General features: G+C 45.4%; 1 protein-coding gene across 1 annotated transcript in view; it reads right to left on the bottom strand.

Annotated features, from left to right (window-relative positions):
* LOC149427762 (uncharacterized) overlaps nt 1–23,448 on the bottom strand; it is a gene marked incomplete at its 5' end in the record, with an annotated part of 460,704 nt that overhangs the window by 232,410 nt on the left and 204,846 nt on the right. Inside the window, 2 exons of the mRNA XM_089667692.1 lie at nt 8,860–8,994; nt 16,462–16,608. Coding sequence (XP_089523818.1) covers nt 8,860–8,994; nt 16,462–16,608 — 282 coding nt within the window. The remainder of the gene's footprint in view (nt 1–8,859; nt 8,995–16,461; nt 16,609–23,448) is intronic.

Genomic DNA, 23,448 nt, shown 5'->3' with positions numbered 1-23,448 from the left:
GGGTAGGATCCTCAACAATTATATATTGCATTCAGAGTCCTTTTCAGTGTAGTAGGGGGCCCCATGAGATTCTTTTTTTGAGTGTGGGTGAGGACACAGGGGCCCCATGATTTCCTATTGCCCGGGGGCCCCATGAATTGTCAGTCCGCTCCTGGTATCGTACCCTATGAAGAAGAAGAAGACCTCCACGTGGAGGTCTTCTTCTTCATAGGGTAGGATCCTCAACAATTATATATTGCATTCAGAGTCCTTTTCAGTGTAACTGCTCTGATATAATGACTCCCGCTATCAAATTAGATTGCCTTGTCAAGGACTCGGAAGAGCCCAGTCCATCCTGGTCTTTACTGGTGACAATTTGTCTCTCGGTAGCAGGAGGAATATATAGAAATGTAAGACAAGCTCCTCCAGGAAAGAAATGCCTGGAATCTCCGGGGAAGAGCCGGCATCCACTATAGAAGAGAAGCACAATGAGATCCTCGTTAAATAATGAGTTATTTTTATGCAATGACATGGTAAGCTGGAGAAGAAATATTAAACTCTCATTTGTCACAAGGGGGGGGGGGGGTTTAATACACCTCCTGATTATCAGCCACCGTGCAGCTTTTCGGAGACAGCCAATACAGTCTGGTGGATGTTTTTGGGTTGGGGGTGTCCTGATACACTGGCAGATGATGTTTTTATGGCGGTGGGGGGGAGGGGAATGACAGGGGTTTATTATCAGAAAACTGAATCCCGCTAGAAAACATCAGAAAAATGCCATTGTGATAAAACCTTATCTTTGTACAGAGCGTCCAATCGCACAGACGGCGTAATCCGCAAGCCGTGTGACAGGGACATTAGCAACGTAACCCCCCCACACACCCCCTTCTTCTGTGCAGCCTTCCGAATCCTAGTCACCTGCACCCCCCCACCTCTCCTGTCTGAACAAATCTGATAAAACCCCCCCTCCACCCCACGAAGGTGATTCTTTTTTTTTTTCTACATTCATTTTGTCTTCCAAGGGAGAAGATCTTGGTAATGAGAGAGCGCCTGGTGGCAGCGATAAAGCTGCATTTCTGTATCGTCTGCATCGCTGTGTCCTATCTGCATTCGGATATGGAGTGGAAGAGAAACAACCACCCAAGACGAGCTCCCACTCCGGGAGAGCAGACCATACTACAGAAGGATACAAATGGAGAAACAGAAAAAGGGCGCACCAACCTAGTGCATTATCGTTTAAAATAATTTATTAAAGAAACAAAAATAGGTATCATACTCACAATGGACATAATAACACAGGCATGTCAAACTGAACAAGGTGTATGATCCAAACAACATCTGAGTCCATACGATGGAACCCTGGATGACCAACTACTAACGCGTTTCGAGGACACAACCTCTTCCTCAGAGCCTCTGAGGAAGAGGTTGTGTCCTCGAAACGCGTTAGCAAGTTGGCTAACACTTCTTCAACACTTATTCTCTCTGGACTTTATAACTGAGTCAACACCCTTTAGCATCTTCGACCACTATCCAGTGGCCTATGTATTTGCACCTTGTCACTTTATATATGCATTTTGTTTGAATTTTTGTTATTGTTGAGTCTAGTAGCGCTGCACCCTCTCTTTGCATAAGTGTGCAGAGGTCAGTTGTAGGTAGGGCGGTCTATAGAGGTCAGGAGGATGTAGGGCAGTGTACAGAGCCTCTGAGGAAGAGGTTGAGTCCTCGAAACGCGTTAGCAGTTGGTCATCCAGGGTTCCATCGTATGGACTCAGATGTTGTTTGGATCATACATCCTGTTCAGTTTGACATGCCTGTGTTATTATGTCCATTGTGAGTATGATACCTATTGTTGTTTCTTTAATAAATTATTTGAAACGATAATGCACTAGGTCGGTGCGCCCTTTTCTGTTTCTCCATTTGTATCCAGTGTATTCGGACCACCCCGGTCTGTTGAGGGCAGCAAGCAGTGCATATTCCAGAAAATTCCAGAACATTCCTATTGGGTCTACTGAGTCCTTTCCTAGCGCAGGAGAAAAGTGTTTGTTGTATTGGACCGTACTACAGAAGGACATGGCTATGTGTCTGTATGCGTCCCCCCATTCAAGGAGGGGGCATCATCTGTACGACAGGGGTAGGTAACAGAGGTGGACTGACAACTCATAGGGCCCCCGGGCAATAGGGGATCATGGGGCCCCTGTGTCCGTGCCCAAACTCAAAAAAGCCTATGAAAAAGATACCAGGGGCATCTCATGGGGCCCCCCACTGACCCCGGGCCTTCGGGCAGTGCCCGAGTTTCCAAATAGTCAGTCCGACCCTAGTAGGTAACCGTTCCGAGGTGGAGGTCTACCTGGACAACATGGAAGGGATCAAAGATCACCGGGGTGCGGCGCCCCTTTTTTTAAAAAGCAATTGATTAGCAAGACCCCCATAAAAAGTAAAGACGTCATTAAGTAAACTTATAAAAAAAACGTATAAAACTAATGTCACTGTAGAAATATAAACTTAGCCTACCTTAAGACTGAACTTCAGTGAGAAATGCGGCATTCACTTTCATTTACGTTTTCATGCCTGGGGAGTCATTGGTCGCCCCCACAAGTCTGATGCCTGAGTTGATTAGGAAAGTAGAACATCTGGTACTGCAGGCTGATTTTTTCAACTAGTTTCAGGCCTGGATGGATGGCTGCTCTGATTTCTGGCCAGTGTAAATAGTATAAAGGGCAGTGTACAGGGGTCAGTAGTAGGTAAGGGCAGTGTGCAGGGGTCAGTAGTATTTAGGGCAGTGTAAAGAGGTCAGTAGCAGGTATGGGCAGTGTACTGAGGTCAGTAGTAGGTAGGGCAGTGTACAGGGGTCAGTAGTAGGTATGGGCAGTGTACAGGGGTCAGTAGTAGGTAAGGGCAGTGTACAGGGGTCAGTAGTAGGTAGGGCAGTGTACAGGGGTCAGTAGTAGGTAGGGCAGTGTACAGAGGTCAGTAGTAGGTAGGTCAGTGTACAGAGGTCAGTAGTAGGTAGGGCAGTGTGCAGGGGTCAGCAGTAGGCATGGGCAGTGTACAGGGGTCAGTAGTAGGTAGGGCAGTGTACAGGGGTCAGTAGTAGGTAGGGCAGTGTACAGGGGTCAGTAGTAGGTAGGGCAGTGTACAGGGGTCAGTAGTATGTAGGGCAGTGTACAGGGGTCAGTAGTATGTAGGGCAGTGTACAGGGGTCAGTAGTATGTAGGACAGTGTACAGGGGTCAGTAGTATGTAGGGCAGTGTACAGGGGTCAGTAGTAGGTAGGGCAGTGTACAGGGGTCAGTAGTAGGTAAGGGCAGTGTGCAGGGGTCAGTAATAGGTAGGGCAGTGTACAGGGGTCAGTAGTAGGTAAGGGCAGTGTGAAGGGGTCAGTAGTATTTAGGGCAGTGTACAGAGGTCAGTAGCAGGTATGGGCAGTGTACTGGGGTCAGTAGTAGGTAGGGCAGTGTACAGGGGTCAGTAGTAGGTAGGGCAGTGTGCAGAGGTCAGTAGTAGGTAGGGCAGTGTACAGGGGTCAGTAGTCAGTATGAGCAGTGTACAGGGGTCAGTAGTAGATAAGGGCAGTGTGCATGGGTCAGTAGTATTTAGGGCAGTGTACAGAGGTCAGTAGCAGGTATGGGCAGTGTACTGGGGTCAGTAGTAGGTGGGGCAGTGTACAGGGGTCAGTAGTAGGTAGGGCAGTGTACAGGGGTCAGTAGTAGGCATGGGCAATGTACAGGGGTCAGTAGTAGGTATGGGCAGTGTACAGGCGTCAGTAGTCAGTATGGGCAGTGTACAGGGGTCAGTAGTATGTAGGGCAGTGTACAGAGGTCAGTAGTATGTAGGGCAGTGTACAGAGGTCAGTAGTATGTAGGGCAGTTTATAAAGGTAAGTAGTATGTAGGGCAGTGTGCAGAGGACATTAGTATGTAGGGCAGTGTACAGAGGTTAGTAGTATGTAGGGCAGTGTACAGAGGTTAGTAGTATGTAGGGCAGTGTACAGAGGTTAGTAGTATGTAGGGCAGTGTACAGAGGTTAGTAGTATGTAGGGCAGTGTGCAGAGGTCAGTAGTATGTAGGGCAGTTTATAAAGGTAAGTAGTAAGTAGGGCAGTGTGCAGAGGACATTAGTATGTAGGGCAGTGTACAGAGGTTAGTAGTATGTAGGGCAGTATACAGAGGTTAGTAGTATGTAGGGCAGTGTACAGAGGTTAGTAGTATGTAGGGCAGTGTGCAGAGGTCAGTAGTATGTAGGGCAGTTTATAAAGGTAAGTAGTATGTAGGGCAGTGTACAGAGGTTAGTAGTATGTAGGGCAGTGTACAGAGGTTAGTAGTATGTAGGGCAGTGTGCAGAGGTCAGTAGTATGTAGGGCAGTTTATAAAGGTAAGTAGTATGTAGGGCAGTGTGCTGAGGTCAGTAGTATGTAGGGCAGTTTATAAAGGTTAGTAGTATGTAGGGCAGTGTACAGAGGTTAGTAGTATGTAGGGCAGTGTGCAGAGGTCAGTAGTATGTAGGGCAGTTTATAGAGGTCAGTAGTATGTAGGGCAGTTTATAGAGGTCAGTAGTATGTAGGGCAGTTTATAAAGGTAAGTAGTATGTAGGGCAGTGTACAGAGGTCAGTAGTATGTAGGGCAGTTTATAGAGGTCAGTAGTATGTAGGGCAGTTTATAGAGGTAAGTAGTATGTAGGGCAGTGTGCTGAGGTCAGTTGTAGGTAGGGCAGTCTATTGGGTATAGTATTGGGGAGTCAGGAAGGAACAAAAATCCTTTCCTTATGCAGAGTGGTTCAGGGAAACTGCCACGGAAGAGCTGCATGTTCTGGCGCAGATGGGATGGCTCAGTACTGGGTTCCAGAGACAAATGTGACTATGGGCAGGTGTCCCGTAGAGGAGATACTGCTGTAAGCAGTTCTGACAACCACTGGAGTCCAGAGGAAGGGGTCACCCGAAAACAGAAGTGACGCAGTCGGTGAGCCAGAAATGACGTTCAGTGCTGGTGGAAGAGGCCAGTGGGAGCTCCTCTGGATGGAACTCCAACTATGCAGTGGTTGAGCATGCGCCTGTGCGCTCTGTGGCCGTAAGAAAAGACACAGGGTGATCTACCTTTCACCTGCGACAGGTAGATTGCGATCGACGGGTTGCCAACCCCCGCTGTACGGTCTCTTTTGGATTAACCAAAACTATGGAGCTCGAGGACAAACCTAAGCAATCTATTCAAATTGTATCCAATCAGGAAAGCCTCTGCATCACATAGTTCATAGTAGATCTAAAGGAGATCGTACAAAGGCTGTACCGAATGAAATGCAAAGGTGGACGTGACTATTTTATTACCTTACATAGGTCGTTCAAAATTCACATGCTGGTAGAGTAAGGCCTGGTTCACACTGATGCGGTGCAGGAAGTCTCATGTGATTTGGACAGGAATTGCACCACATTCCTGTCCAAATCACGTGATTCTTTTGCAGTGCGATTTGAGCCATTCATTTTGCACAAACCTTTTTTTGTTCTGCGGTGGAACTGCACCCCTTCCAATTCAGCCAATTGCACTTTGTTTTGAGAACCATTTTGGGGGTGTCGTTACCTTAACATTGACATCTGCAGCGGTTCTCATGAACGGACTACGACTCTGATGCGGTGCGGGAAACGCACAGAATTCACTGCGAATCCCACATCAGTGCCTTATTCTTCCTCCATGGTAACTCTTCGTTTTCATTACAGGTAAATAATGGATTCCAAGCAGAAGCAAAGTGCCATCATTCTTGATGAAGGTGCAGGCTGTCCAACATCCACAGAAGCCTACAGAATGTTTACGGAGATGACACCATTGACAAGTCACCAATGACAAGATGTTGATCATCAATGGTGTCAACTCCAGAAACACTAGGCTGCCATGGTCGCCCACTGTCATAGCATATTGTCACCATCCAAATAATGGGCCCCACACCAAAGATGTTCAACTCCAGCCAAGGTTTATTGCAACGACCGCATACCCAAAGCCATGTTTTACCCACAGCAGGGCTTAATAATGGGGCGTGAGGTGGAGCAGCGCGAGGTGACCAGCCCATCTGTACTATGGAAATGCACAACGCTGTTCAAAAATACCGGGTGCGTTGCTTCACCCGTGACAACCTCAGATGGCAAACTAGGATGCTACGGCACCCCAGTTGAGAAACACTGGCATAGCATATGGTCACCATCCAAATAATGGGCTGCACACTGAAGATGTTAGACTTCTGCCAAGGTTGATTGCACTGACAGCACACTGCTCTCTCCCACCCAAAGCCATGTTTTACCCACAGCAGGGCTTAATAATGGGGCGTGAGGTGGAGCAGCGCTGTATGGAGGTGAACAACCCATCTGCACTATGGAAATGCACAACGCTTTACAAAAATACCGGGTGCGTTGCTTCACCCGTGACAACCTCAGATGGCAAACTAGGATGCTACGGCACCCCAATTGAGAAACACTGGCATAGCGTATGGTCACCATCCAAATAATGGGCTGCACACTGAAGATGTTAGACTTCTGCCAAGGTTGATTGCACTGACAGCACACTGCTCTCTCCCACCCAAAGCCATGTTTTACCCACAGCAGGGCTTAATAATGGGGCGTGAGGTGGAGCAGCGCTGTATGGAGGTGAACAACCCATCTGCACTATGGAAATGCACAACGCTTTACAAAAATACCGGGTGCGTTGCTTCACCCGTGACAACCTCAGATGGCAAACTAGGATGCTACGGCACCCCAATTGAGAAACACTGGCATAGCGTATGGTCACCATCCAAATAATGGGCTGCACACTGAAGATGTTCAACTCCAGCCAAGGTTTATTGCAATGACAGCATACCCAAAGCCATGTTTTACCCACAGCAGGGCTTCACAATGGGGCGTGAAGTGGAGCAGCGCTGTATGGAGGTGAACAACCCATCTGCACTATGGCAATGCACAACGTGGTGCAAAAATACCGGGTGCGTTGCTTCACCCGTGACAACCTTAGATGGTAAACTAGGATGCTACGGCACCCCAGTTGAGAAACACTGGCATAGCTTATGGTCACCATCCAAATAATGGGCTGCACACTGAAGAAGTTCAACTTCAGCCAAGGTTGACTGCAATGACAGCACACTGCTCTCTCCCTCCCAAAGCAATTACCCCCCCCAGCATGTTTTACCCACAGCAGGGCTTAATCATGGGGATTCCATGATTAAGTCTACATCTGTATTCCCCTGGAATTCATGAAATGTGTCAAACGCAGGGCTGTGGATAAGGGGGTACCACCAGTCCTCCTGTACGGGGCCAAGGCCAGCAGGGGGGCCTAGGCAGCTGGGTGAATCGGATGTGGGCAGGAAGGGTGATCAGCATGGGGGGGCAATTACTGGAACCGATTCCCTCTATGGCTTTCTCTGAAGAAACTGAAAGGTGGCTTTTCCCTCTTGCTGGCTTTCAGCTGCTGCAGTGGGAGCCATATAGGGGATTAGTTCCAGTAATTGCCTCTCTGGTGTAACTATCACCCATACATTTCCCCCTGCTGCCCAGGCCCCCCAGTGTTGTATTGAGTGAATGTCAAATTTTTACATTTTTGAAATTCCCGCCGATTCCGTCCCCCGTACGTCCCGTCGTCGCAGGGAACGGAACCCAGAAGACAAATGCCGGCATCGGCCGGAGGACATGGCCAGAGACACTGCAGGGGGGACATTACAGGAGCGCAGGACAAGGTAAGTGCTGGAGGGATCCCTGAGCAATGCTGCAGTGTATTCCCGAGTGTAGCTCAGGGTTACCGCTTGTGGTGCTGAAAGTTAACCCCGAGCTACACTCGGGAATACCGCCAGGGGGGTTAACAAAAACATAAACACTAATAAAAAATAAATAAATAGATAATAAAAAAAAGTAAAAAAATAACTCACATTGAGTACTACGTGTTTCAAGGCAGCACCACCTCTTTCTCAAGCTCTGAGGTTTAAGAAAGAGGCGGTACTTCTTCAAAATGCATAGCCATGCCGCCTTCCACACCCCCGGCATCTATTGTCATCCACACTGTCAAACTGGCTCTGGTGCTGCTGTAGCCCCTCATGCTGCTGGCGACTTTTACCTGTTTTGCTGCAATTCGGCCTGGGACCCTGAGATGACTTTCCTTGGTTTTAAGATATGCCTTCTTTCATCCTACTCAATGTATGAGTGCATTTTTTACTGTTTTCATTCATTAACAGTAACCTTCTACACTTAGAAGCACCCTCTGATGTTCATTTTACTCAGGGCCAGGGGCGGACTGACCATTTGGAAACTCGGGCACTGCCCAAGGGCCCGGGGTCAGTAGGGGGCCCCATGAGATGCCCCTGGTACCTTTTTCATAGGCTTTTTTGAGTTTGGGCAAGGACACAGGGGCCCCATGATCCCCTATTGCCCGGGGGCCCCATGAGTTGTCAGTCCGCCCCTGCTCAGGGCACGTTCCCTTAGGCTGAATTCACACCTGAGCGTAGAGATTTACTGGCGTTTTTTAGCATTTCAGAAGCGTGCTACAAGCGTTTTACAGCTTCAGGCCTTTTTGCTTAGCCAATAGAAAGCACTAGTGGGAGGAGAGGGGGAGGAAATTAGGGGTGGAGAGCTGCTTTTTGAGCTAAAAACACGCAACAAAATGTTTGCAAAATGCTCAAGTCACACATTTTCAGATGTTTCTATTGAAATCTATGGGGCCAAAAACGCTTGTAACCTGCCAAAAAGAAGCTTGTGTATTTTTTGACGACAGGCATTTTACTTAAGGCGACAGAACACTCATATGTGAACAAGGGCCATTGAAATGAATGGGATTTGGCTTGAAGCAGAAAATGGCTCAGGTGTGAATGCAGCCTTAGCTTCCTGCCATGTGAACTTCCACAAAACAGAAAAGTTAAAATGAGTACCTTGGTTGCAGAGTGGCCCAAAAAATCCCGGCAAGCAGTCACAGTGTCCGGTGATGTGGTGACACGGTCCATTAGCGTGAATGCACTGAGGGCAATTCTGGCTACAGCGATGTCCATAGAACCCAGGAGAGCAAACTGCAAAGTTTCAAAGGGAAATCAGGAAAAAAAACTAAGTACTCATTTCCAAATAAGGGACAATTGTACATGTAAAGTTGAGGTAGACAATCAATAAACTCCTAACTTAATTATAAAATGGTGAACATGTGAGACTCCTTCACCAAGCAGTGATTACTCCCTCCTTCTCCATTTAATTACTCACTTTCTTTTTACAATTTTTTCTATGAATTAACTAATTAGGAAACATTGTAAAAAGAAATGTCACTATGTAACTATGAATGAACAATTAGAGTGGAAATCTTGTCCTAGGACCCCATAATGGAACTCTTCTTCTTCTTCTCTGATTGTGGTTCAGCTGTGATTACCAGGAATGAAGTCTCATGAGATCCTATTGTGATCACCAGATATAAGATCCCATTGTGATCATTGGACATAAGGTCCCATTGTGATCACCAGATATGAGGTCCCATTATGATCATTGGACATAAGGTCCCATTGTGATCATTGGATATAAGGTCCCATTGTGATCACCAGATATGAGGTCCCATTGTGATCACCAGATATGAGGTCCCATTGTGATCATTGGATATGAGGTTCCATTATGATCATTGGACATAAGGTCCCATTGTGATCATTGGATATGAGGTCCCATTGTGATCACTGGATATAAGGTCCCATTGTGATCATTGGATATAAGGTCCCATTGTGATCACCAGATATGAGATCCCATTGTGATCATTGGAAATAAGGTCCCATTGGGATCACTAGATATAAGGTCCCATTGTGACCAGCATGCATGGACTTTAGTCTTTCAGTCTTTGGTAGATGATGTAATGCTAAGCTACTAATCATGGTGGATGTGGTCTAGCTGTGATCACCAGGCATGAGCTGCCATTGCGATCACAAGCCTTAAGGTCCCATTGTGATCACCGCACATGGGGTCTCGCTGTGATCACTGGGCACAAGAACCCGCTGTGATCACCAGGCATGAGGTCCCATTGTTATCAACATGTGTGGACCTCAGTCTTTCGGTCTTTGGTAGATGATGTAAAGCTAAACCATGGACCACTGTGGAAGTGGTCCATATGTGATCACCAAGCATGTAATCATGGTGCATGAGATCCCATTCTGACCACCAGATATGAGGTCCCATTGTGATCACTGAATCTAAAGTCCCATTGTGATTATGTATGGATTTTAGTCTTTGGTAGATTGAAAAAAGTTAAACTATGGATCACTGTGGCTGTGGTTCAATTGTGATCACCAGGCAAGCAATCACAAGGCTTGAGGGCCCATTGTGATCACTGTGCATAAGGTCTCGATTTGGTCACCAAACATGAGGTCCCATTGTGATGATCACCATGCATGGACTTTAGTTTTTCAGTCTTTGGTAGATGATATAATGCTAAACTACTAATCATGGTGGATGTGATCCAGCTGTGATCACCAGGCATGAGCTCCCATTGCGATCACAAGCCTTAAGGTCCCAATGTGATCACTGCACATGGGGTCTCGCTGTGATCACTGGGCACAAGAACCCGCTGTGATCACCAGATAGAGGTCCCATTGTTATCACCATGTGTGGACCTCTGTCTTTCAGTCTTTGGTAAATGATGTAAAGCTAAACCATGGATCACTGTGGATGTGGTCCAACTGTTATCACCAGACATGAGGTCCCATTGTTATCACCATGTGTGGACCTTTGTTTTTCAGTCTTTGGTAGATGATATAAAGCTAAACCATGGATCACTGTGGATGTGGTACAACTGTTATCACCAGACATGAGGTCCCATTGTTATCACCATGTGTGGACCTCTGTCTTTCAGTGTTTGGTAGATGATGTAAAGCTAAACCATGGATTATTGTGGATGTGGTCCAACTGTTATCACCAGGCATGAGGTCCCGATGTAATCATGGTACATGAGATCCCATTGTGACCACCAGATATGAGGTCCTAATGTGATCACTGTGCATGAGGTCCCCTTGTGATAACCAGATATGAGGTCCCGTTGTGATCATCATGTGTGTCCCTAAGTCTTTGGTAGATGATGTAAAGTTAAACCATGGATCACTGTGGATGTGGTCCAACTGCTATCACCAGACATGAGGTCCCATTGTTATCACCATGTGTAGACCTCTGTCTTTCAGTCTTTGGTAGATGATGTAAAGCTAAACCATGGATCACTGTGGATGTGGTCCAACTGTTATCACCAGGCATGAGGTCCCGATGTAATCATGGTACATGAGATCCCGTTGTGACCACCAGATATGAGGTCCCAATGTGATCACTCTGCATGAGGTCCCATTGTGATCACCAGACATGAGGTACTGTTGTGATCATGATGTGTGTCCTTCAGTCTTTGGTAGATGATGTAAAGCTAAACTATGAACTGTAATTTCTTTAGTATTGGGTCCCTAGGGGGTTTAGCAATACCTCTAATTGTACCATATATTTGTTCTCCTTTTGGGTCTTGTGATGTTAACTGTCATGTGATGCCAGTATATCATATTGATGTCTGTAGGTCTTCATTTACCCAGGTCATGGTATAGCTAGTAGTAGTTAGTCACATTGATCTTTAACTGTAAGACTGAAGATATTTTTGCTATTCATCCAAGTGTCATCCTTGGTCTTCTCAGTATTCTCTTTTAACCTAACACAAATCAATCAATTGCACATGAAATTTAGCAAATATAAAAAGGTATCAAGGTCTGCAGCCATAGGTTATGTAAATATATATACACCAGGACAGATACATAAAATATGATTTCCTTTCTGCTTCATCTTTTGATGAACAATGCATAGCCTCTCATTATCCTCTACCCAGCATGAAATGGCCAGGCACATAAAACACTCAACTGCACCGGAGACTGAGCACGATGTTAAAGGATATCAAGGTCTGGGAACATGTATTATATATTCATGAATGTTATTCTTGTGTTTTTGGGGAAAGGATTTTAGTAGTGCCCCAGCCTATTTTTATTATTCATGGGATAGCGTCAATACATATGTGTATAAGTAATTTTGGTTTAATAAAAGCTATTGGGGTGGATTTACTGAAGGCAAATAGACTGTGCACTTTGCAAGTGCAGTTGCTCCAAAGCTTAGTAAATGAGGGAAAGCTTTGCTGCCTTCCATCATCCAATCACGTTCAAGGAAAAAATGCTGTTTTTTTAATTTTCCTTGCATGTGATTGGGTATTCTTTACACCTTTTTTACTAAGCTCTGGAGCAAGTGCACTAGCAAAGTGCATAGTCTATTTGCATTTAGTAAACAACCCCAGTGCGTGCGTGAGGCCTGGTTCACACTGCTGCAACCTTTGGTGACATTTGCTGCAACCTGCGACACAGAAAGTTGCAAGACAAGTAAAAACACATTCATTTCAATGGGCGCCATCTTAATTTCTGTGACTCGAGTCGCAGCGATAAAAAAATAGTTCCTGCGCTACTTTTCTGTGTCTTTGGAGTGCCATAGACTGCAATGTTAAAATCACAAAAGTTGTATCTTTGTCTTATCTTTGCGACTTTGGCAATGACTTGACGGGGTTTTGTTAAAGCCAAAGTTGCATAGACAATGTCCATACATCAAATATGTGAAAGTCCAAAACATTCCATACATACAAAAAAAGTCCATACATCAAATATGTGAAAGTCCAAGAAATTCATGTGACGAATATAACGAACTTTGTGAATAATCCACCACCAAAATCAATCAAATGCACTCACCAGAGCTAAGTGCTGATCAGATTATAGACCAGCCTTAGTGCTTTTGCTCTGGGAGCGTAGACACCAACAAACTCCAGACTTTTGATGTAATAGTCTGCAGTATTAGAATCCAGCTGATAGATACACTTCTATATAGGCCCTACGCGTTTCGTCCTCAGGGGGCATCGTGGTGACGAAACGCGTAGGGCGTGGCTTGTCGGATGCTGATGTCAGGACGTTCCCTGCTAATGTCGAGTGACAGCTGAGTAGACGGAGCCGTAATTCCTTCTGTGCCTATGCGTTTGATGCCGGTGTCAGCTAGATACCTCACTTATGAGTGGATTTTATATTTTAATAAATAGATGCTGGTTAAACATGCTGCACCATTATATTCTTCTTTATTTTTGAATGTGGTCCCGATGTATATGGAGCCGTGGTGATTGTCCACTCACGGAAGAGTGGCTGCAGAGTATTCCTCCTCATTCCCTGCCTATATAGAAGGGTATCTATCAGCTGGATTCTAATACTGCAGAGTATTACATCGAAAGTCTGGAGTTTGTTGGTGTCTACGCTCCAAGAGCAAAAGCGCTAAGGCTGGTCTATAATCTGATCAGCACTTCGCTCTGGTGAGTGCATTTGATTGATTTGGTGGTGGATTATTCACAAAGTTCGTTATATTCGTCCCATGAATTTTTTGGACTTTCACATATTTGATGTATGGACTTTTTTTGTATGTATGGAATTTTTTGGACTTTCACATATTTGATGTATGGACTTTTTTTGTATGTATGGAATTTTTTGGACTTTCACATATTTGATGTATGGACATTGTATATGCTGATTCAGCGCACTCTTATATTTGATTTAATTTGGTTTTCCATGTTTTGTGGAGTTGGAGTTGCTGCTGTATAGTTTGAAGGGTGTGGCGCTTTTCTAAATACCAGTTTGTTACAAAGTTGCATAGAAGTTTCCCCGAAGTCGCAATGTAAAGGAGGAAGCAGGAATTGGCATGACTTTGGGGGTCGCAGCAGTGTGAACCGAGCCTCAGAGAAATGTTACATTGGAAAAAAGTCAAATTCTCCTGCGCATGGGTGTGGAGGACCAGAGACTGTTCTCCCATGTGGGTATTGGAAACCCACTCAACGGATAAGCAACGCCTTGCTCCTCTCTTAGACAACTCGGGTAGTCAAGAACACATCTGGAAAAAAACAAACAGAGAGCACACCAGCCTAGTACATTATCCCACGGAAGCTGGCTCTATGGAAGAGTATTACCCTCGAAACGCGTCATCCATCATTTGGGACCTAAACGGCAGCCATCTGGCATTAGAGTGTCTACTGGGTCTCATCTACTATTGTACCTCCATTAATATGTGAGCTTTTCTACAAAGTTTGTGAGTATAACTTTTACTTGCATTTTAATAAACTTTCCATGCTATAATGCACTAGACCGATGTGCTCTCTGTTTGAATTTTTACAGAAATGTTTCATTGTAACTGACTATAAGACTGGATCTGTTTTTAGTTACTTAGTTAGTCTGGCTGAAAAAAGACAAAAGTCCATCCAGTTCAACCATAAAAAGAAAACACGTTATAATCCTACACCCACAGTTGATCCAGAGGAAGGCAAAAAACCCAGCAAAGCACGATCCAATTTGCTCCTGCAGGGGAAAAAATTCCTTCCTGATCCCCCGAGAGGCAATCGGATATTCCCTGGATCAACTTTACCTATAAATGTTATATCCAGTTATATTCTGTGTATCCAAGAAACAATCCAGGACTTTCCTACAGCAATCCACTGAGCTGGCCACAATCAACTCTTGAGGGAGTCTGTTCCACATTTTCACAGCTCTTACTGTGAAGAAACCTTTCTGTGTTTGGAGATTACATTTCTTTTCCTCCAGACGTAAAGAGTGCCCCCTTGTCCTCAGTGATGACCTCAGGGTGAATGACTTCACTATATGAACCACTGATGTATTATACATGGAGATCATATCCCCCCTTATGTATTATACATGGAGATCATATCTCCTCTTATGTATTATACATGGAGATCATATCCCCCCCTTATGTATTATACATGGAGATCATATCCCCCCTTATGTATTATACATGGAGATCATATCCCCCCTTATGTATTATACATGGAGATCATATCCCCATTATGTATTATACATGGAGATCATATCCCCCCTTATGTATTATACATGGTGATCATATCCCCCCCTTATGTATTATACATGGAGATCATATCCCCCTTATGTATTATACATGGAGATCACATCCCCCCTTATGTATTATACATGGAGATCATATCCCCCCCTTATGTATTATACATGGAGATCATATCCCCCTTATGTATTATACATGGAGATCATATCCCCCCTTATGTATTATACATGGAGATCATATCCCCCCTTATGTATTATACATGGAGATCATATCCCCCCTTATGTATTATACATGGAGATCATATCCCCCCTTATGTATTATACATGGTGATCATATCCCCCCTTATGTATTATACATGGTGATCATACCCCCCTTATTTATTATACATGGAGATCATATCCCCCCTTATGTATTATACATGGAGATCATATCCCCCCTTATACATGGTGATCATATCCCCCCTTATGTATTATACATGGAGATCATATCCCCCCTTATGTATTATACATGGAGATCATATCCCCCCTTATGTATTATACATGGAGATCATATCCCCATTATGTATTATACATGGAGATCATATCCCCCCTTATGTATTATACATGGTGATCATATCCCCCCCTTATGTATTATACATGGAGATCATATCCCCCCTTATGTATTATACATGGAGATCATATCCCCCCTTATGTATTATACATGGAGATCATATCCCCTCTTATGTATTATACATGGAGATCATATCCCCCCCTTATGTATTATACATGGTGATCATATCCCCCCTTATGTATTATACATGGAGATCATATCCCCCTTATGTATTATACATGGAGATCACATCCCCCCTTATGTATTATACATGGAGATCATATCCCCCCCTTATGTATTATACATGGAGATCATATCCCCCTTATGTATTATACATGGAGATCACATCCCCCTTATGTATTATACATGGAGATCATATCCCCCCTTATGTATTATACATGGAGATCATATCCCCCCTTATGTATTATACATGGAGATCATATCCCCCCTTATGTATTATACATGGAGATCATATCCCCCTTATGTATTATACATGGTGATCATATCCCCCTTATGTATTATACATGGAGATCATATCCCCCTTATGTATTATACATGGAGATCATATCCCCCCCCCTTATGTATTATACATGGAGATCATATCCCCCCTTATGTATTATACATGGAGATCATATCCCCCCTTATGTATTATACATGGAGATCATACCCCCCCCCCTTATGTATTATACATGGAGATCATACCCCCCCCCCCCCCTTATGTATTATACATGGAGATCATATACCCCCTTATGTATTATACATGGAGATCATATCCCCCCTTATGTATTATACATGGAGATCATATCACCCCTTAATCTCCTCTTCTCAAGAAAGAATACATTCAGTTCCTCTAATCGTTCCTCATAGCTGATCTCCTCCATGCCTCTTATCAGTTTGGTTGCCCTTCGCTGTACTTTCTCCAGTTCCCCAATGTTCTTTTTGTGAATTGGCTGCCCAAAACTGAACTGCATATTCCAGATGAGGTCTTACTAATGATTTGTACAGGGAGTTGTATTTCTCCTTACTTCTCTGGCACAAGGTCCCCCGAAATCCTGGCGCACACTCACAGCTTCCATCCTCGGGCGAGCACGATCCCCCGTTCTCACAGTGACAAGACATGGAGCAATTGGGCCCCCAGCGTCCTTGAGCGCACACATTATCGCAATGAATACCTGCAAGCAAAAGCAGACCATCATGGCACAGCAGATACAACACGCCGTCGTCCATCTAAAACCACATTTTTCATTTCAATTGCAAACAATTCCTGTGAAATGGCCACTATTTCCCTTCACACATTTTTAGAGCGGACATTTATTTATTTTTTTATTAGGGTTATTTTTGTATAATTGTTTGTGAAATATTCTGGAACACAGAATGGAAAAATATCATTCTGAAAGGAAGTTATCAGAATATTTACATTACTTGATATGCATGGCAGCTGCCAAATTGCCTGAAAAGATAAAGGTCAAAAATGGTATAACTTAATGATAGGACCATAAGAACGCCATTTTATTGTGAAACCTGCCCTGGAATAAACAAGGACTAACCTCTGCAGGAAGAATCTCCCAAGGGCTCCATTATATTCCTCCATAGTAAAAAATTATAGCATTACCTACAATATTCCATGAAAGACTGTTCAGAATATATGCAGCTCTAGAGATGGGAGGATGAGGACGCCATTTTGTATTTTACCAAGGGATTTACCTCCAGATCATACGGCTCTGGGCTCACATGAATGCCAATGTCCTCTTCTGAAGATCCACCGCTTTTTTCAAACCCTTTTATCTGGAGCCTCAAAACTTCAGTACGAGGGTCACATTGTATATTTATAAAATATTAGTGGGCCGAAAAATATCAGTTTAATAAATGAATGAATATATTTTACTTGAAGCTTTTTGTTGTCAGCGTGATATGATTCAGAAAGTGAACTTCAGTGAAACAAAGAAAATAAATTGCAAAAATATATTTGAGCCGTTAATAAAGGTCAAACTAAAATAAATTCTGTCTGCACTTTTCTCATCAGAGGCCCCTTTACATTAGTGTCCCCATCAAAGAGAATAAGTCCCCTCTTACATCACGGTCCCAATTAGAGCCCTTCTTACATCAGGATTACCCTCACAGTCACCATCAGATTCTTCCCTTACACAAGGATCACCAGTTGAAGCCCCCTTAACCCCTCGCCTACAGGGCACTTCTACCCCCTTCCTGCCCAGGCCAATTTCCACCTTTCAGCGCTGTCACACTTTAAATGACAATTGCGCGGTCATGCAACACTGAACCCCTATTTGAAATTTTTATCATTTTTTTGTGACAGATAGAGCTTTATTTTGGTGGTATTTAATCCCCTCTGGGTTTTTTATTTTTTCTTAAACAAACCAAAAACCACTGAAAATTTTGAAAACAAAAGTTTTTTCTTAGTTTTTGTTATCAAATTTTGTAAATAAGTGATTTTTCTCCTTCACTGATGTACGCTAATGAAGCTGCAGTGATGGGCACTGATATGCTGCACTGATGGACACTGATAGGTGGCACTGATGGGCACTGATGAGAAGGTACTGGTAGGTGGCACTGATGGGCATTGACAGGCATCACTGATGGGCACTGATTTATGGCTCTGATAGGCGGCACTGACTGGCACTGTTAGGCGGCACTGATAAGCGGCACTGATGCACACTGATAGGCGGCACTGACTGGCACTGATAGGCGGCACTGATTGACAGCACTGATTGGCATTGATAGGTGGCACTGACTGGCACTGATGGGTGACACTGAAAGGCAGCTCAGATGGGCACTGATATGTGGCATTGATGTGCACTGGTAGGCACTGATATGTGGCACTGATGTGGCACTGATGAGCACTGACAGCTGGCACTGATGGACACTGACAGGTGGCACTTCTGGGGCCACACTGATCATCAGGGCACGCTGATCATCAGTGCCCTGATGATCAGTGTACATGTCCCCTCCACGGAATGCCGATTACCGGCTCTCCTCTCCTCTGTCAGCGTGGCAGCTCGAGAGGAGAGAAATGCAGATAACCAGCATTTCCCTGTTTAAATGTGATTGGACACAGCTGATCACATGACCAAGCCGACATCTTCGGCTCTTTCCGTGGATTAGTGATCCGCTGTGTCCGAGGGACACAGCACACCGCTGATCGCCGCGCGCTCCCTGAGACGCGCATGCGTAGTGAGAATGGGACGTCCTCCCAGAACGAGAGAACCACCTTGTACCCGTCATTGGACTATAAGACGAGCGGGAGGTGGTTAAAAAACAGTCCACCTCAGAGTCCCCTCTTACATCAGGGTCCCCAGTAGAGTCTACCTTACATCAAGGTCACTGTCTGAGTCTACTCAGAGTCCCCCCTTACATCAGGATCCCCATCACAGTAGTCCTTTCATTAGTACCTCCACCATACATTAGGATCCTCACTAGGGTACCCGTTTACATCAGGGTCCCCATCAGAGATCCCATAACATCTGGATCCCATTCAGCATTCCTCCTTACATCAGAGTCCACATTAAAGTCCCCCTTTACATCATGGTCCCCATCAGAGATTCCCTTACTGTACATCAGCACCCCCTGTTTATATTGGGGTTCCAATCAGAGTCTGCCATACATCAGTATCTGCCCTTAACCGTACACTTGCAGTATGGCTGTAGGAGCAGGGTGGAAGTCGGGAGTTGGGATTGTGAATGAGGTTTATGGAAGGAGAGCACTGAAGGACCCAACTGGTGGTTGTCAGCACATTCGAAGGCTGGAGACTTTGCAGCAGGCTGGGCTGCATTGTGGGAGGTTGGGGGGCACTGTGGAGGCTGAAGGCTCTCAAGGGGCCTGGGGGCACTGTTAGCCACTATGTGAAGTTTGGGGTGTGCTACGGGAGCTTTGGAGGCACTGTGGGAGGTTAAGGGCTATGCAGCTATTTGGGGGCCTGGGGGAAATAAGGCTGTGACCCGGCCATGTGCCACAGCCCAGTGGTTGATAACCTCAGAACTAGAAAATGAAAGTTAGCACTGAATGATGTTATTAAGTCTATGCTCTACCAAAACCTCAAATACCTTTCTAGAATCTAGACCAGGGGTTTCCAAACAATGGACCAATTTACTGTCCTTCAGACTTTAGGGGGTCATACTGTTTCCAGTGGGAGTAAACAATGCCCCATCTTTGGTGTTAGGGGGAGAAATAGTTGCTGTCAGTGCGAGGAATAGTGCCCCATCGTTGGTGTAAATGAAAGGAATAGTGCCCCATCAGTGGTTTTAGAGGAAGGAGTAGTGCCCCATCATTGGTGTCATTGGGAGGAATAGTGCCCCATCATTGGTTTAAGCAGAAGGAAAAGTACCTCAATGGCTGGATAAAGGCAAGCAAATAGCCGCATCCGGCCCCCAGGGCCACAATTTGGAGGCCACTGATCCTGGTTTTTAAACAAAGGACCAGTTTATTGTCCCTCAGACTCTAGGGGGAGCGAACTGTGGCCAGCGGGAGTCGAAATTTTCCCAGGGATTAAACATCGCCACCTTTGGTATTAGGGGGAGGATTAGCGCCCCATCATTGGTATCAGTGGGAGGAATAGTGCCCCATTATTGGTATCAGTGGGAGGAATAGTGTCCCATCATTGGTATCAGTGGGAGGAATAGTGCCCCATCATTGGTATCAGTGGGAGGAATAGTGCCCCATCATTGGTATCAGTGGGAGGAATAGTGCCCCATCATTGGTATCAGTGGGAGGAATAGTGTCCCATCATTGCTATCAGTTGGAGGAATAATGTCCCATCATTGGTGTCAGTGGGAGGAATAGTGCCCCATCATTGGTATCAGTGGGAGGAATAGTGTCCCATCATTGGTATCAGTGGGAGGAATAGTGCCCCATCATTGGTATCAGTGGGAGGAATAGTGTCCCATCATTGGTATCAGTGGGAGGAATAGTGCCCCATCATTGGTATCAGTGGGAGGAATAGTGTCCCATCATTGGTATCAGTGGGAGGAATAGTGCCCCATCATTGGTGTCAGTGGGAGGAATAGTGCCCCATCATTGGTATCAGTGGGGGGAATAGTGCCCCAGCATTGGTATCAGTGGGAGGAATAGTGCCCCATCATTGGTGTCAGTGGGAGGAATAGTGCCCCATCATTGGTATCAGTGGAGGAATAGTGCCCCATCATTGGTATCAGTGGAGGAATAGTGCCCCATCATTGGTATCAGTGGCAGGAATAGTGCCCCATGACTGGAATATTTGGGAGGAATAGTGTTCCATTTTTGGTGTCAGTGGGAGAAATGGGGCCCCACTGTTAATGTCAGTTGGCAGAATAGTGTATCATATCAGTGAGAGGAATAGTTCCCCCAAGGGCCAGATAAAGGCAGGAGAAGGGCCACATCCAGTCCCCAGGCCACAGTTTGGAGACCATTGATCCAGATCATTGACTCACCAAGCTGTGATTCCTCTATAATGTACGATGTATGCATTATTTAGTCCCCATGTTAGAGTAGGAAATGGTTACAACCCCTATCAAGGGTTCCACTTAGGAGAACTTTCTTCATCCACTACCTCCAGAAAATCCCTCTAGCAGGATCACAATGGGAGTACAACATCCCTTATTAGTAGGACTGAGGAAGGCTAGAATCTCTGTTTTCTGCTGATGTCTGTGTCTTCATTGGGGATTTCCTATCACCTAAGGCAACAGTTCCAACAGAACAGGACAGAGCAGCAAAAAGAAAAACAAAACTTGACATGAGTGCTAACCTTTCCACAAACTAATGAAAAAAAAAATGGTTTTGGATAGAGATACACCTTAAACCAGTAAGAAGTGCTTGGGCACAATACCAGGGAAGCCCCTGTCTGAGTCGATCAAATATGAGGTCAGATACGTAGACTGTACTTTGCCTAGCCGTGAAATGCTGCCTAAAGCAGGCAACCGTAAACACTCCTGTCTATGACGGGATTTATTCTGCAGAACCAGCCGTCACCCGAGGTGTCTTAGTATGGAGAATATCTTCTTCTTTTATGAGCAAGGTACCAACTGAACTGCCAAAGGCCTGCACAAGAAATCTGCATAGTTGCATGGTACCTGACTAGAATAGAGCTTTGTGAATGCTCCCTGCGACCCCTGCCCATGCTGACTGGGGAGGGGGGAATATGAAGCAACCAAAACCCTTAAAGGATAAGTTCACCTCCCCCCTGCCCCCCCCCCCCCCACCACTGAGCACTATCTATAACCTTTCCGGAAAGCATCCATCCCCGGAGCTAAGCCCAGAGTCTTCCTTCCTTGTGCAGGCATCTTACACCCTCCAGCAGCATGCAGCCTTCTTGGCTTCCATGGTAGAGCCTCACCAAGTCCCCATCTCTGCCATGTATGTCCTTTCTTCCAGGGGGCAACACCACCCCCCTGAAAATTGCCGCCCTAGGCAAACACCTTGTTTGGCGCACGGAAAATACGCCACTGATAGAGTGACCTCATGACCTCCACCTCACCCAAAAAGGCGTTAAGAATGGCATCAGTGTTGTGCAAGTGACCCCTTGTGGTCCATGTGCAGAATTGCAGCCAACTATCCAGGAAGATCCTGGCTATCACTGTAGTAGCACTGACTACTACAATGATTGTCAGCTTCCCCAGGAGCCCCTCAGGTATGCCAAGCTGGACCAATGGAACTATACAATACAGATCATAACTGGAGTTCAGATTGAAAAAGTCACTCCACTTTTCTTGAGAAAAAAAACCTTCCCCACTGGGTGATCTATGTACATTTCAGGGATTTTCCACCCAAAATGGGAAGTTCCTCTTTAAGGCCTTGTCCCTTGCTCCCCGTTAAGGATTGGCATCTTTGGGTAACGGGGGGGGGACCTGAAATTGACAGGTACCCACTTCTGCTGTGATCGCCTAAGCCAGAGTTTCTCAACCAGGGTTCCTCCAAAGGTTGCCAGGGGTTCCTTGAGCAATGAGTAATTTTTGCCTCTCAGGTAAGTTCCCACTGACACCATTGATCTTTTTAGCAATCTGTAAGGAGCATTCTTCCCAGTGACCACAAGTGTAGGGAGCATTCTTCCCAATGACCACAAGTGTGAGTAGCATTCTTCCCACTGATCACAAGTGTGAGGAGCATTCTTCCCAATGACCACAAGTGTGAGGAGAATTCTTCCCAATGATCACAAGTGTGAGGAGCATTCTTCCCAATAATCACAAGTGTGAGGAGCATTCGTCCCAATGACCACAAGTGTGAGGAGCATTCTTCCCACTGATCACAAGTGTGAGGAGCATTCTTCCCAATGACCACAAGTGTGAGGAGCATTTTTCCCAATGATCACAAGTGTGAGGAGCGTTCTTCCCAATGACCACAAGTATGAGGAGCATTCTTCCCAATGACCACAAGTATGAGGAGCTTTCTTACCAATGACCACAAGTGTAGGGAGCATTCTTCCCAATGACCACAAGTGTAGGGAGCATTCGTCCCAATGACCACAAGTGTGAGAAGCATTCGTCCCAATGACCACAAGTGTGAGGAGCATTCTTCCCAATGACCACAAGTGTAGGGAGCATTCGTCCCAATGACCACAAGTGTGAGAAGCATTCTTCCCAATGACCACAAGTGTGAGCAGCATTCTTCCCAATGACTACAAGTGTAGGGAGCATTCGTCCCAATGACCACAAGTGTGAGGAGCATTCTTCCCAATAATCACAAGTGTGAGGAGCATTCTTCCCACTGATCACAAGTGTGAGGAGCATTCTTCCCAATAATCACAAGTGTGAGGAGCATTTGTCCCAATGACCACAAGTGTGAGGAGCATTCTTCCCAATAATCACAAGTGTGAGGAGCATTCGTCCCAATGACCACAAGTGTGAGGAGCGTTCTTCCCAATGACAAGTATGAGGAGCGTTCTTACCAATGACCACAAGTGTAGGGAGCATTCGTCCCAATGACCACAAGTGTAGGGAGCATTCTTCCCAATGACCACAAGTGTGAGCAGCATTCTTCCCAATGACCACAAGTGTAGGGAGCATTCGTCCCAATGACCACAAGTGTGA

The sequence above is a fragment of the Staurois parvus genome, unplaced genomic scaffold (genome assembly GCF_062004578.1).
Source record: "Staurois parvus isolate SC_StPar_1 unplaced genomic scaffold, SC_StPar_1.0 ptg003510l, whole genome shotgun sequence".
NCBI classification, from domain to species: domain Eukaryota; kingdom Metazoa; phylum Chordata; class Amphibia; order Anura; family Ranidae; genus Staurois; species Staurois parvus.
Note: the sequence above shows the minus strand (reverse complement) of the source record. Positions and strands in the feature narration are given on the sequence as shown.